The sequence below is a fragment of the Scyliorhinus torazame genome, chromosome 19 (assembly GCF_047496885.1).
Source record: "Scyliorhinus torazame isolate Kashiwa2021f chromosome 19, sScyTor2.1, whole genome shotgun sequence".
Taxonomy (NCBI): domain Eukaryota; kingdom Metazoa; phylum Chordata; class Chondrichthyes; order Carcharhiniformes; family Scyliorhinidae; genus Scyliorhinus; species Scyliorhinus torazame.
The window spans coordinates 114,490,062-114,506,728 of NC_092725.1; the positions used below are offsets into that span (position 1 = coordinate 114,490,062).

The window sequence follows — 16,667 nt, forward strand, 5'->3', positions numbered from 1 at the left end:
AAATGTGAAAATGGACAATAAAAATATATATTTTTAAAATTAATGCCATACTAAATTTGTCTCCTGCATCTTATTTCCTTAGATGCAAATCCACAGGGAAGGGATGGCAGTCTTGGTAGCATGCCACTGACATGATCAGAGCAAGTGTATGCCTGCAAGAAAAGGCTGTTTCACATTTCAAGAAGCATGTTTTTGAATACATAATAAAAAAAGTTAATCTAGCCCTTTCTTATTTTGCAAGAGTTCAGTACGAGGCTCAGAGCTCCTGTCTAATCAAAAGTATCCACACATAGCTCCAGTTCCAATTGCAGTAATGGTATCCAATCCACCAGCATTAAGATTAGTTGATACAACAAAAATATACATTTATACCTTTAGCACCATTATTTCAACCTCCATAACATGCCCAATGGTAGATCCCTCCGTTTTAGCATAATAAAATATTCCAGGATGCTTACTTGTAGTTACATTAGCACCTTTAAAGCAATGACACATTCAAAAGCACTTCTCAGGGCATTATTATACAAAATGAGACTCAAGCAAAGGGGCAGAAAGAAAATTAGTAAATAAAAGGTAGGTTTTAACAAACATCTTAATGGGGGAATAAAGGGAGGTGGAGGGGTGGAGACATTTAAGGAGGGAATTCCAGAGTTTAGGTCTGATTAGCTGAAGCCACAGCCATAAAATAGCAGAGCATTTATAAATAAATAAATAATCGCTTATTACAAGTATAATCACAGATGCATAAGTGAGAACTACTGGAACACAGAGTCGCAGACACTTGCAGAGCTGGAAAAGATTAGAGATTAGCAAGGCCATAGAGATGTTTGAAAACACAATGGGAATTTTAAAATCAAGGCATAGCTTAAGTGGGAACCAACGCAAGTCACCGAGTACAACGGTAATGGGTGATCAGGACTTGGTGAGAGTTAGGGTATATGCAGTAGAGTTTTGTATGAAGTTTACGGAGAGTGAAATATGGCAAACCAGCCAGAATTGCATTATAACAGTGAAGTCTAGAGATACCAAAGACGTTATGATTGTTTCAGTGCCAGATAAGTGGAGGGATCTACCATTGGGCATGTTATGGAGGTTGAACTAATGGTGTCATCTTGGAGGTTACATTAAACCAATACTGATCCCTCGTTTTTGCTTTGTTGAAGCAACCAGCGTATCCCTTTTTAGCTCTGGAAGCTAGGAGAGTCTCAAATGTGTACTTTCAACCCAAAGAGAGGCCAATCATATCATACCAAGGTTGCAAACAGTTATCAGGAAGAGGGCTGAAGCTGGTGGGTTGGACACGGAGCTGGTGGGTTGGACACGGAGTTCATAGTAGGCATTGGTTGACCCCGTCATCTCTAAATTGCCAGACTGTTTGTCCAACACCTATTACTGGACGAGCAGGAATTTCCTCTGACTAAATACTGGACAGACAAGGCTTCAGTCTGCCTAATATTTAGTTCAACAAATTTTACGAATGTGGAGTAGGGAGGAAGCCAAAAGATGGAATATGGAGGTAGAGCTGGTGTTAAGAGTATATGCGGAAACCGATGCTCTGTTTTCATAGTGCGTCGTAGAATTTACAGTGCAGAAGGAGGCCATTCGGCACATTGAGTCTGCACCGGCCCTTACAAAGAGCACCCTACTCAAGCCCACGTCGCCCAGTAACCCTACCTAACCTTTTTTGGACACTAAGGGAAATTTTAGCACGGACAATCCACCTAGCCCACACATCTTTGGACTGTGAGGGGAAACCGGAGCAGCTGGAGGAAACCCGCGTAGACACAGGGAGAATGTGCATACTCCGCATTGACAGTGACCCAAGCAGGGAATCCAACCTGGGACCCTCAAGCTGTGAAGCAACAGTGCTAACCACCATGATACTGTGCTTTTCAGATGACGTTGCTGAGGAGCAGCGTGCAGATGAGAAATAGGAAGAGAACAAGGATAAATCCTTCCAGGGCACTTAAGGTAGTGGTGTGAAAATGGAAAGAGAAGTCATTGTGAATGATTTGTTGGCTACACCTGGACGAATAAGAATGGAAATAAGAATAGCAACTTTCACCACCAGTGTTGACAAGAAGAAAGAACAGGATATCCTTTTTGAATATCACCACTCTGCCTGTTACGTCTTCATCCTCATGTTTTTCTTTTGAACAGGAACTGCAAGATCCATCTTTGGTACATCAATAATCTACTGCCAGATTTGCATCAGTCAGGTTACATCAAACAAATACTGATCTCTTGATTTTTCTTTCCATAAAATGACTCTACATAAGCAAACAACCATCATGTTCCTGTTTAGCTTGAATATTCTATGCACATCTCAAATGTGTACTGTTCAATCCAAGAAGAGGCCAATCAAACCATAATAAACCTATGGATAGATCCAAGATCCACAGAGTGAGAAACAGCATTGTGTATTGACAAATAAATGTTCAAAGAGCTACATTAGGGCAAGGGCATTTAATTAATGGAGGGAGAAATCCAAATAGTTAATAATGCTAAGTCAATGTGCATGGGGTGTTTACAGACAGGCAAAGACCAGCTAGCTTACTTGCTTTGTCATAACCTCCAGTAATATCGATGCAGATGAAAATAAATACAAATTACAACTTAATCATATGAGCAGTGGATTCAAAGTTTCCACACAAGTAACCTGAGAATACTTCACAGAATTTCATCTGGTTGTGGTAACAAAATTGTTGATCTGTAAAATAAGAAGCTGAATGACAGTGTGCAGCATAACATTCACTTTCCAGGATGAAATGGGTTGGATACAAAACTAATTAATTGGCAAGGACATTTTAACTCCACAATAAATAGTTTTGCAGCTGCTTGAGAATTTTGTAATATGGCAGTTGCATAGATTAAACCATGCCAGATGTGTAATCTATTATGGAACTTCCCTTTACAATAATGGGTTGAGGCGTGGACTTAAATAAAAGCTTCATATTATTAGACATGTAACAGAAACCACACTCCATAAAAATTTACTTTTCACAGAAAGGTTCTATTCTTGGTCAGAGTGAAAACTTTTATACTGAGTATGTTGGGCAGCATAATGACAACAGGAAACAGTGTCAATAGGCAGACAAGTTCACCAACATGGAAAATATTTCAAATCCGGTGGTTCTTCCAAGCATAGAAAGACATAGGCAGGAAATATACTGGCGTTCCATTACACAAGTCCCAGATTTTACAGCTCACTACAGCACTCGGGAAATGTGGCTCAGCAAGCAATGGCTAGCTCATTTTGTAAGTATGAACTGTTGCATATCAGGGGCCGCAGTTCCTTGGAACAAAAGTTTAAAATTAAATTCCATAGCCGAAGAATGTGGAGGCAAAGCTTTGTAATGTTCCACTGGGACATTTTGTTTTACAATTGATACAACATGTTGAAGTGCAGCTGCAATTCTTGTGTTTCCAGAATTCAACACAGGCATTTTTTTAAGAGTTGGGCTTCTCCAGGTTTGACATCCAGCTTTCTCATCCTTATACAGTTCATGTGGGTCTGTATTGCTTAATATTGGGCCCATACAAACAGATGGATTTCCAAATAAACATGGCTAAATAAGGTGCACTATTTGATCACTTTTTAAAGTCAAACTTTGCTGAACAGTTATGGTTCTAATTTTGCTAAATACTAGGGGCGTCATTCTCCGTCGGCGGGAGTCTCCGTTTTGCCGGCGCCCGGGGGTTTCCCGACGGCGTGGGGCTGCCCCACAATGGGAAACCCCATTGACCGGCCGGTGTTACGGAGACTCCCGCCGGCCGGTCGGGGCAGAAATGTGGCGGGGCGGGTAGGAGAATTTCGCCCTAGAAGTCTCACAACACCGGGTTAAAGACCAACAGGTTTATGTGAAATCACAAGCTTTCAGAGCACTGCTCCTTCATCAGGTGAAATCTTCCCCTGACGAAGGAGCAGCGCTCCGAAAGCTTGTGATCTCAAATAAAACGTGTTGGGACCTTAACCTGGTGTGAGACTTCTTACTGTGCCCACCCCAGTCCAGCGCCGGCATCACCACATAATGATTTTTTTGAGGATTCCTCCTTTGTCACTGACACTTGAATGTTACTGCATATTGGAAAATTACTCCTTCAGAAAGACCTTTGGACCAAGGACTAGATATTATTTTTCAGGTGGACCTAGAAGATCCCATGGCGCATTCGGTGATCATGGAAATCTCCTGATGTCCTGTTCAAAATTCCTCTCATAAAACCACCACTAAAGTAAAGATAACTGGTCCTCTTGTTATTCAAAAGATGACTAAATAACAACAGTGCCTGAATTTCAAACATAATTCACCCATGTGATTGATACTTGAGAGATTAAATTGCACTATACACATATTAAAATCCTTTCATTCCTTCTCACCTCTCCATTCACCTTCAATTCAAACCATATTTTATTAGCAATAACGTGCAAATTAAAAGAGATGTTAACACTATAACAAATAATAACATTTACCCAACTATCATCTTGATGTGTTTAATTTAATTGTAAAATCACTAAATTAAATATTTAGATTTACAGTGCTCCTCTACAGAGACCAATGAGGATGAAGAAAATTGATGTATGAAATGGACGCATTGGTAAATGCAAACGGTAACCATGACATTTATGAAATTTGGCAATAAAGATTCAACAAATTTCCAATCTCTTAGGTATACTTGCAAGCTATCTCAACAACCTACTCTCTTTAACCATAAACTCCATTAATCTGCTCATAATAAAAGTGCTAAACAGTACAGTATGAACTGATTTAAGTGTTTGTCTCAACCTCCATGGGGAGAAAACACAAATCCTTAATTCTGCTTGAAATTGTCCTAATGCCTTGTTCAATTCCTTGATCACAATGTATTCCAAATAAATTGCATTTTAAGAACCTGGATTGTGTCCCCTCAATTTTCATTCCTTCAATGAAAACTGTCTCTCTCATAAAATGTGCACAGGAAATTAATTTACCCAAATTTTAAAGGCTGTCTTACTTGTGGGATAATTGTAAAATAAAAGATAATGGGCATCATTCTCCGACCCCCCGCCGGGTCGGAGAATCGCCGGGGGCTGGCGTGAATCCCGCCCCCGCCGGTTGCCGAAGTCTCCGGCACCGGAGATTCGGCGGGGGGCGAGAATCGCGCTGCGCCGGTTGGCGGGCCCCTCCACTCGATTCTCCGGCCCGAATGGGCCGAAGTCCCGCCGATAAATTGCCTGTCCCGCCGGCGTGGATTAAACCACCTTTTGAACGGCGGGGCAAGGCGGTGTGGGCGGGCTCCGGGGTCCGGGGGGGGTGGGGGGGGCGCAGGGCTATCTGGCGCCGGGGGGTGCCCCCACGGTGGCCTGACCCGCGATCGGGGCCCACCGATCCGCGGGCGGGCCTGTGCCGTGGGGGGCACTCTTTCCCTTCCGCCTCCGCCACGGTCTCCACCATGGCGGAGGCGGACGAGACTCCCTCCACTGCGCATGCGTGGGAAACTGTCAGCGGCCGCTGATGCTCCCGCGCATGCGCCGCCCGGGGATGTCATTTTCGCGCCAGCTGGCGGGGCAACAAAGGTCGTTTCTGCCAGCAGGCGGGGCGGAAATTCCTCCGGCGCCGGCCTAGCCCCTCAATGTTGGGGCTCGGCCCCCAAAGATGCGGAGCATTCCGCACCTTTGGGGCGGGGCGATGCCAGTCTGATTGGCACCGTTTTGGGCGCCAGTCGGCGGACATCGCGCCGTTTCAGGAGAATTTCGCCCAATGTAACAATGTCTTGGGTATTGTAGGTTCCAGTGAGAAATCCAACTGCTAGCTTGTAGTTTTTGAGGTGACGTCAAGATTCAAAAGTAACACAGGGCAAGTGCGAGCAACTGATTGGGTGAGTAGGGTTGGGCAAGTATTTACGACTTTTAAAGCTTATAGTTTGTAAGGGCTGTATTTTGCAGTAGTGAGGGCCAGCGAAGGAGAGCCCTAGAGTAATTGATATTATTTGCTGTTAAGTATTTTCCAAAAGGTTTATGTACAGCATGGCAGGAGTTCAAAGCTGTGGTGTCCTCCTCCTGCTCTATGTCGGAAGCCGGGAATCTTTCCAGTGCCTGGACCAGCATGTGTGCAGGAAGTGTCTCCAGTTGCAGCTCATGGAAGCCAAGAGTGGCCATCTGGTTCTCCCTCTGGCACCCAGGCACCTTGGGACTGTCACGCTGGCATTGCCAAGGGTCAGAGCCTTAGGGGGACCATGCCTATGAAAGGAAGGATGACTGGGGGAGGGGGATGAAGGGCAGATATGAACTGATCTCCGGAAGATTGGGAGGGGTGGTGTGGGTGCCCGAAAGGGGAGTGGGAAGGCCTGAAAACGGGGGCCCTCTCAGCAAGCACAATATCCTCACTTGGGGGAGGGGGGGGGGGGAGGGCTCATGTGTGTGGGGGATTACATTGCCCATGGGTTGGGGGTGTGGGGGACTCTCAAGTTCATTTAGAGGTCATAACACCTTTTCAAAAGGAAGGCCCGATCTCTGAGGAGCTAGTCTGGCCAACGAGTTCTGTTCCCCAGTGGATGGGAAAAATTTGGTGTGGGCTAGCCCAGAGAGAAGGTCCCCAGGGCCCAAAATAGTGACTAAGTGTGATTAGATAGCAGCGGGGATCTCCCCAACAGAGCCAAGGAGAAACCCCCAGCCAAACCCACCTGAAATGACACTAGAAGCTTTTCCGTTAGATTCCACCCTTAATAACAGAGCACTAGGAAACCGTGGCAGGATCGGACAAATTAGCATGGATTTAAAAAAGGGAAAGTCTGCTTGACAAATCTACTGGAATTCTTCGAGGATGTAACTAGTAGAGTTGATGAGGGGGAGCTAGTAGATGGGATTTATTTGGATTTTCAGAAGGCTTCTGACAAGTTCCCACATGAAAGATTAGCATGCAAAATTAAAGAGAATGGGACTGGGGGTAGTGTATTGGGATGGATAGAAATCTGGTTGGCAGAGAAGAAACAATGAGTTGGGATAAAAGGGCCTTTTTCCAAATGGCAGGCAGTGACAGTGGCGTACCACAGGGATCAGTGCTCGGACCCCAGCTATTCAAAATATATATTAATGATTTAAATAAGGAAACATTAATATCTCCAAATATTCAGATGGCACAAAGCTGGGTGGGAGGATGAGCTTTGAGGATGCAGGGATGCTTCAGTGCGATTTGGACAAGTTGAGTGAGTGGGCAAATGCATGGCAAATACAGTATAATGTGAATAAATATGAGGTTTTCCACTTTGTTAGCAAAAAACAGGAAGGCAGATTATCCAAATGGCTATAGATTGAGAGAGGGGAATGTACAATGCGACCTGGGTGTCCTTATGCACCAATCGCTGAAAGTAAGCATGCAGGTGCATCAGGCGGTGAAGAAGGCAAATGATATGTTCGCCTTCATAGCGAGAGAATTCAAGCACAGAGATGTCTTGCTGCAGTTATACGGGGCCTTGGTGAGACCACACCTGGAATGCTGTGTTACGTTTTAGTCTCCTTATAGGAGGAAGGATGTTCTTGCTATGGAGGGAGTGTAGCAAAGGTTCAATAGCACCTGGGATGGAAGGACTGACGTATAAAGAGAGATTGAGTCGGTTGGGATTATATTTGCTGGTTTGGAAGAATGAGGGGGGGGGGGGGGGGGGGGGGGGGGGGGTCGCATCAAAATATAAAATTCTAACCTGACTAGACAGAGTAGATGCAGGGAAGATGTTACTGATGGTGGGGGAGTCCAGAAACAGGGGTCACAGTATGAGGATACATCAGGTAGATGATTTAGGACAGAGACGAGGAGACATTTCTTCACCCAGAGATGGTAAGCTTGTGGAAATCTCTACCGTAGAAAGCAGTTCAGGCCAAAACATTGCATGTTTTCATGAAGGGTTGGACCTAGCTTTGTGGACTAAATGGAACAAAGGATATTGGGGGAATGTGGGAACAGGTTACTGCATTGGATGATCGGTCATGATCGTAATGAATAGTAGAGCAGGCTCGAAGGTCCAATTGGCCTACTCCTGCTCCTTTTTTTTATGTTTCTAATTCATTTTCTAAATTATGCTCCTTTTTGTTGCATTCTCAGGTTTTTAAAAATGGGTATTCATTTCATATCGTTTGTTAATGGGGCCAATTTGAAGAATCTGAATAAATGGGGTGGCAGTGGCCGTGAGTTAATTAATGCCCAATTTACACATGTGCTCTAGCTACCACCAGCTTGGCTTCACACCTGAAATAGGAAAGCAAAAAGTTAACTTGTGACTCTGAGAAACCAATGGGTCGAGCATGGGCCATGCATGCATGCTCGGTTGAGTGGCCTAAACAGTGATTTTAAAATGGACCCATAAGCTGTCAATTAAAGAAAATGTGAAATCGAAACAGAAAATGCCAGAAAAAGACTGAAGTTTACGAAGAAGGACTCCACCTATATTAGACAATGTCATCTATACTTTTTCTTGTTTTCCTTCAAACTCCTCCCCAACTCCACCTTTCTGAAAGAGCCAAGTAATATTAGATTATTATTCAACTGGCCCAGTTAGTGAAGTATCAATGAATTGGTTGACAACAAGGACTGTTCTGTTAACATCCATTAATGGCACATGCAACATGGGTAAATGGAAAACCACGAGACAGCACTTTTACCTTAGGCTAACTGAATAAATCAAATTCATTTTAAGTACAAGATTCTGAGACAGCTACACGTAATTTGTTTCATTCATTCTTGGAACGTGGATTTCGCTGGCTGGGCCAACATTTATTTCCCATCCCTAATTGCCCTCGAGAAGGTGATACTGAGCTGCCTTCTAGAACCTCTGCAGTCCATGTGGTTAGGTATACCCACAGTGCTGTTAGGGAGTCTAAGGATTTTGACCCACCAATAGTGAAGGACATATACATATGAAAATATGTTTGTAGCATTTGATAATTCTGTACATTTTCCATGTCTATCAAGACAGGGAAGACTGCTTTTGACTAATTCAGTACAGCTGCAGTTCAAATCGGGGGTTTACTTGGCTGTAGAAGTGAATCGATGTGCCTTTACTGTGGTTTGTTTACTCGACTGTGATACTATGTGATACTATGCATCTGTGCAGTCCATTTAAAAGGAACAACCCTAGCTCTGGATTACAGCACCTTCAAATTCATTTTGAAACTTTCCCAACTTATTCATAAACATTAAAAACAGGAAAACAAGATAACTTTGACCCGAGTTAGTCCTCTGAAAAAAGGTTCCACAATTTCAATGTTAATAATCAGAATTAATTCTTCCTATTTGCATGTTCATTGGAAGGAACTAGTCCTTAAAAGGAGGACAGTCAAGATTCATGGATTTGTAATCACTGTGCGAGCCCAAAATCTGGTGCATCTTTAGCATGCTGCATCGCTTGCTAGACACAAGTCCATCAATTCTATAGTCTAGCTAGTTACTCACAAATTTCGACATATTTTCCCAAGCATTAGCAAAGACTGTTAAAGTGACTGGTGCTGACAAATCCTGGAAAGGGATGGATTACTCAATATTTCTCATACAGCATATACTGTCACTGGAATGTGAGCCAAGAAATTTCCTTTCTACTGGTTTATCTGATACAAGCGTATGAATGTTTTATCCTCCCCATTCCAAGGCTCAGCTTTATCACCCCTTGTGAACTCATGCAAATATTAGCTGAGAAATCTATAGGTCCACATGGAGAATGCCATTTCCGGGAGGATTTTGATGGTTAGCAATGTGAATGCCATGTGGTGCAAGTGGTTAGCACTGTTGCTTCACAGCACCAGGGATCCGGGTTTGATTCCCGCTTGGGTCACTGTCTGTGCGGAGTCTTTATGTTCTTTTTGCTACAAATGCAGGAAACAGTGACACAAACAATTAACAAACTACAGAACTCCACCAAAGTGTTTGAGGAATTCTATCAATAATTGTCAATAACCATCCAATTATTTGTCCGGTAATTTTAAAGCTTGCAAGATGACCTAATCTGTTCATATTTGACCTATCCAACTTGATTATGGATAGGTCCTTAAAACAAATTCAACTGCTATGATTGACATTTACAATTAAGTACTAATGGGCTTAGAACAGTGCTGACTGGAGTCAGCATTTGTGTCTACAGGTCCAGGCAGTGGACAACCGAGGGGGTCATATTTCCCAACTGTCTGATCCTCTACCGTAGCTAAATTCACGTCTATCTATCCCTGGAGAGGGTGCATGCAATGTCCACCGACACCATTGAAGTTGTCCGGGCCAGCTGGGCAGCACAGGGACTGGGACACCTTATTGATCCCTTTAATCACATTTTATTTTGATGTTTATGTTTTTTTTAAGGCAGTATCCATTTAAGGGGCTGCCCCTTTTATTTTGTCCCTCAATTATTTTACTTTGGTTCCACACCAATAGTGGAGTCAGCATTTGCATGTGGTCACAATTGGTTTGGTCACAAGACAGGGAATCATCTTCCTTTCAGCTTCTTGCTTCAGCGTCTGTATGAATAATGAAATTAAATGAAATGAAAATCGCTTATTGTTACAAGTAGGCTTCAATGAAGTTACTGTGAAAAGCCCCTTGTTTACAGTAAGGATAGTATTCTCCAAGATTTTCTCAATTTCAATCCAGCATTTAAAAAACCTTGACATTTCTCTATTCCCTAATGTTCAGAAGTTAAATCGCGAATCGAATCTACAAGGAGAGCTCAATCAAATTTCCAACCCAAATCAATTTTAATTTCTTCAATTAATTTTAATTTATTAAATATTGGTGCTGAGAGGATGGATCCCCTGCTTCGCCAAACAATAACCACTTGTTTTTATTTTAAATATAAACACAAATCACTAAAGTAGCAACACAAATTAAATGCTTTTATAAACAGGCACAAGGGTTTATTTCTGCAGGGATAGAATTGAAAAGTAAAGATGCTGTGTCAAACTTTCAATTGAATCATGGTCAGACTAGGGGACAATTTTAAAATTAGGGCTCACCCTTTTAGGACAGGGATGAGGAGCAATTTTCTCTGAGGGATGTGCGACTTTGGAACTCTCTGCCTCAGAAGGCAGTGGAGGCAGGGAAAGGCGGGGGAAGATTGATTTCCTTGTCTAACAAGAATCCTAACGTTATGGGGATAGGTAGGAATGTATTACTAAATCCCAAATTGATTTGCCTCGATCTTCATCAGAGCAAACTCAAGGGGCCAAAATGGCCTAGTTCTGCTCCTATTGTGTGCATTTGTATTTTTGCAAGTAGACTATGTCAGGAGTACTGTGTACAGTTCTTCTACCAACACTATTTGCAGACCCAGGTAGGCAGAGGCAGCTTTTCATTTAATCTTTCACAGGATGTGGGCATCGCTGGCTAGGCCAACATTTGTTGCTCATTGGTAATTGCCCTCGAGCAGGTGATGGTTCACTGCAATCCAGGTGGTGTAGGTACTCCCCTGCAGTCCATGTGGTGTACACCCATCATGCTGTTAGGGAGTTCCAGGATTTTGACTGAGTGACAGTGAAGGAATGGCGCTATAGTTTCAAGTCGTTGATTGGCTTGGAGGGAAACTCGCAAGTGATGGTGTTTCCATGCAGCTGCTGCCCTTGTCCTTCCCGGTGGTAGAGGGCGTGGGCTTTTGAAGGGAATGAATATTTAAAGCTGTGGATGGAGTATCAGTCAAGTGGGCTGTTTCTTTTTCCGAGATAGCGTTGAGCTTGAGAGTTACGGTAGCTGCATTCATCCATCTCCCAAATTTGGCAAGAGCTCCCAGACATCATCAGTAGGAAGGACTTTGCAGAGTTGACATGGCTGGGTGTACCATTGTCATTCCTGATTTCTAGGCCAATGCCAGGTTTAATTCCTTTCTGACTTGGCAGCAGTTTCATACAACTCAGTGGCTAAGGGTCAACTATACTGCTGTGCGTCTGGAGTCACATGCAAGCCAGACAGACAGACAGACCAGATAAGAATTTCCTCTCTAAAGAGCATGAGTGAATCAGATGGGTTTTTACAACACTTGTTGATGGTTTCATAGTCATGATTATTGACGAGTTTTAATTCCAGGTTTAATTGAATTTAAGTTCTTCCGTGGTGGGATTTGAATCTATGTCCCAGAGCACTGGCCTGGATCCAGATTTGTCCAGTGCAAGATCACTATGGTTCCCCATAAAAATCACTCAAGCCCAAGGACAATATAATCCCAGTCTATCCAACTGTTCTGACTTCAACTATATTGGCCTCCTTGATCTAATTGGTCCAGAATAACAAACATACTATTTTCTTACCATAGCATCCAATTGTATTTCCCAAATTAGTTCTTGTCTCAAGATACTCTTCTTGGCAAACATTTCCAGATCCTAATCATCCTCTGTGATAATCTTCATCTGAAAAGACCCTGACATCACAGATATCTGTGATCTTTGATAGAATCATAGGGCGTGATTCTCCGGCTGCGTTGTGCTCTCACTTGAGCGTAACGCGTCCGGAGAATACCGCTGCAACCGGTCCACATCAGACACCATTTTCCTGGCCCTACACTCATCCCTAGAGCATCTCGAAAACAAGGACTCCTACATTAGACTCCTATTTATTGACTACAGCTCCGCCTTCAACACCATAATCCCAGCCAAGCTCATATCAAAGCTCCAAAACCTAGGACTTGGCTCCCCACTCTGCAACTGGCTCCTCGATTTTCTGACCAACAGACCACAATCAGTAAGAATGAACAACAACACCTCCTCCACAATAGTCCTCAACACTGGCGTCCCGCAAGGCTGCGTACTTAGCCCCCTACTCTACTCCCTGTACACACACGACTGCGTGGCAAAACTTGGTTCCAACTCCATCTACAAGATTGCTGACGATACGACCATAGTGGGCCGGATCTCGAATAACGATGAGTCCGAATACAGGAGGGAGATAGAGAACCTAGTGTAGTACTTTAGCGACAACAATCTCTCCCTCAATGCAAGCAAAACTGAAGAGCTGGTAATTGACTTCAGGAAGCAAAGTACTGTACACACCCCTGTCAGCATCAACGGGGCCGAGGTGGAGATGGTTAGCAGTTTCAAATTCCTAGGGGTGCACATCTCCAAAAATCTGTCCTGGTCCACCCACGTCGAAGCTACCACCAAGAAAGCACAACAGCACCTATACTTCCTCAAGAAACTAAGGAAATTCGGCATGTTCACATTGACTCTTACCAACTTTTACAGATGCACCATAGAAAGCATCCTATCGGGCTGCATCACAGCCTGGTATGGCAACTGCTCAGCCCAGGACCGCAAGAAACTTCAGAGAATCGTGAAGACCGCCCAGTCCATCACACAAACCTGCCTCCCATCCATTGACTCCATCTACACCTCCTGCTGCCTGGGGAAAGCGGGCAGTATAATCAAAGATCACTCCCACTCGGCTTACTCACTCTTCGAACTTCTTCAATCGGGCAGGAGATACAGAAGTCTGAGAACACGCATGAACAGACTCAAAAACAGCTTCTTCCCCACTGTTACCAGATTCCTAAATGACCCTCTTATGGACTGACTTCATTAACACTACACCCTGTGTGCTTCATCCGATGCCAGTGCTTATGTATTTGTATATGTTGTGTTGCCCTATTATGTATTTTCATTTATTCCCTTTTCTTCTCATGTACTTAATGATCTGCTCGCAGAAAAATACTTTTCACTGTACCTCGGTACACGTGACAATAAAAAAATCCAATCCAATCCAATCCAATACCAGGCAAGACCACCACGAATCTCCCGACAGGCTCCGCGCCTCGTGAGATTCTACGGAGTCCCGCAAGAGGTCGGAGTCGGAATCCCGCCACAAATGGGCAGGGGCGAATGACTCTCAGTATAGTAGATCGTAAACCAACTTACGACCAACCTGCACGGGATCCAGCAGCCTCCCACAATTCACCGGCATCCCCAGGGAAGCTGCAGCCAGGCACCGATCAGTGCTTGTCCACACAAACATGGACCAGACGGAATGGCACCCGGGGGGTCTCCCAGGCCATTGGAGACCCCAGGGTGATCAGGGCAAGTGCAGGGTGGCTCCGTGGCACACCCCCTGAAAAGTTGGCACCTTGGCATTGTCCTGATGGCACCTTGGCACTGCCACCCTGGCACTGCCAAGCCAGCAGGAACACTACCTGGGTGCCAGTGCAAGACTGCTCGAGTGCCAGGGTGGCACTGCCAAAGGTCAGGGGGCAAGGGGGGCCATGTCCATGAAATGAGGGTGGATGGGGGTTTGAAGGGTGGGGGAAGTGTGTGGCAGGGAAGTAGGGCCCTATGGGAGGTTGGGGGGATGATGGGTTGGGGTCCTAGAAGGGAGGAGGTGCTGTAAGGGTGATTGGGGGGGCTTGGAGGGGGAACTCCCAGGGACCCCATAGCGGGGTGTCCACACTTGGGGGGTGTGGGATAGTGTTCATGTGTGTGGGGTGTGACATTGCCCATGGGTGGAGGGCAAGCTCACTTAGAGATCGGGGCACCCTTTCACAATAGCAGCCTGATCTCAGAGTTCAGCTCTCCAGTGATTAAAAAAAATTCTAAGTGAAGGCTAAACTGGTGAGAAACTCCACAGGGCCCCAAAAAGGTGCCTAAGTGGCATTGAATAGCAGTGGGGAACTGACCGGCGGGGAACTCGCCAGCAGATTAACTAAGAAATGTTTGGGGAGAATCCCACCTATAGAATGTACAGTGCAGAGGGAGGCCATTCAGCCCATCGAGTCTGCACCGGCCCCTGGAAAGAGCACCCTAATTAAGCCGATGCCTCCACCCTATCCTCATAACCCAGTAACCCCACCTCAACTTAGCATGGTCAATCCACCTAACTTGCACATCTTTGGACTGTAGGAGGAAACCGGAGAAAACCCACGCAGACACGGGGAGAAAGTGCAAACTCCGCATTGTCACCAGAGGGTGGAATTGAATCGGGGGGTCCCTGGAGCTGTGGGGCAGCAGTGCTAACCACCGTGCCACCTCTCCAGTGTTTTCCAATTCTCTGGGTGTGGGACGGCTCCAGTGCATTCCCCACCTCACACTGAATCTTCAGCAAGTTTGAACTGGCACTCCATAAATCCCTCATAACATTCCCCCGCCTGCCTTAAAATCCAACATTTCAACCAAACACACGGGTCGTTAAGAAAAACTCTGGGCTGCTGTCCTGCACTTTCCCCTCCACAGCCCTGGACGTCTGTCCTCTTGTCTGCCCCATTGGTGCATCGGAAAGTCAGGGTTTGAGTTTGCTTTTTTTTTAAATTGTAAACAACATCTCAACCTCCACCGGGTCTCCTGAAGCTTTTGTTGACGGCTGCACGCCTCAGCTAGTGGCCACTCCCCAGCCCAGCCCTTGGCAGCGATGGGGAACCAAAATCATTCAGCCTGTCAGACTCAGAGTGGGCCCGGCTTCATTGTCATTTTTCCAACCATCTGAAAGCCCCACAAAGCAGGGTTTAATCAGAACCAAATGTTTCAACATTTTTTTAAAAAAGAGGTGGGGGAAGGAACTAGATGGTGAATCAGAATAGCGCATTAAGCAAGCTGAGTTTCTCAATCTGCTTGACTGGGACAACCGCCCCCTCGACAAGCAAACTTTCATACATTGCGGCCAACGCTTAAAACAATCACACACATATATAAAAGTTAAACAGGATACAGTGTTTCTTTCCCTCCCTACAACTGCACCTGTGGATATTAACTGAAAACAAAGAGAGCTGAACATGAACTGAAGCTGGTCATGAATAAATGTACTGCAGTGGTTTAAATCCTCCAGTCTTCATTGCAGTCAAGAAACAAGATTAAAAACAAAAATTAACGCAACCACCCAACATTTTTCTTGATATGACTCACCATCAGGAAATTCTTCCATTTCCAATTGAGCTTCGTCTGAATCCTCATCCGACATCTTGGGGCTGGCTGGACTCCCTTCTTGTCGAAATACAAACGATAAAAACGCTTTTTAAAAGAAATCTCTCACTCTGACAAGCGGGGAAGTAAAAAAAAAACCGCTCCCCGCAAGCGACAAGCTTCAGCCTGAGGAAAGAGCGCGAGCTCCCGCCCCTAGAAAAGACAGTCAGAACAGGATTCCCCCTCCCTCTCTCCTGTAGGAAGTCTGGAAGTAACCGGCCCTCAAACTCAGAACCCCCCACAATCTAATTTCAGCAGTTGGGAGGCTTGCACCAACTAAGTTGGAGAGGAGCGTTTGCCGTCTCCTGCAGCAGCAGCTCTCTGACTACAGGGAGGGGGAGTTATTATGATGTGTGTGCCGCCCTCCCTCTCACATTGTTCCCGCCCAGCTAACTTGACAACAGGGGGAAAAACATTTGGAGCAACGTCACCGCCAACCCTTGGGGCACACAGCAACCCCTCGAGATTAGTCCTTCCTGCCAAGATTTCGGATTCCCCGCAGGTCGACCCTGCCACCCACACCCCCCCGCCCTCAGATTTTATTGTTGACTTTTTTTTTTGTTTCTGCTCACACGCAATGTAAAGCTGCCTCCTTGTTTCCTAGGATCCGTACAGTACACACATATCTGCGCGCAAAGCAGGGGGCTCATTCACAGGCGCGGCGTCTCACTCTTCATTCAGTGCTGTAGGCTGGTTCTGCTGAAATGCGATGCCCAGCAAACTCCAGGTGTGTGCCTTGCACGTCCTGGGCCGACCGGAACAGCAAGATCCAAGCCAGAGAAGTTGTAAT

At 45.1% G+C, this 16,667-nt stretch overlaps 1 protein-coding gene across 1 annotated transcript in view; it reads right to left on the minus strand.

Annotated features, from left to right (window-relative positions):
• The window catches only part of ano6 (anoctamin 6), a 192,095-nt gene extending 175,877 nt beyond the window's left edge, over nucleotides 1-16,218 (minus strand). Inside the window, exon 1 of the mRNA XM_072485065.1 lies at nucleotides 15,821-16,218. Coding sequence (XP_072341166.1) covers nucleotides 15,821-15,875 — 55 coding nt within the window. The 5' untranslated portion in view covers nucleotides 15,876-16,218. The remainder of the gene's footprint in view (nucleotides 1-15,820) is intronic.
• Between the last annotated feature and the right edge of the window lie 449 nt (nucleotides 16,219-16,667).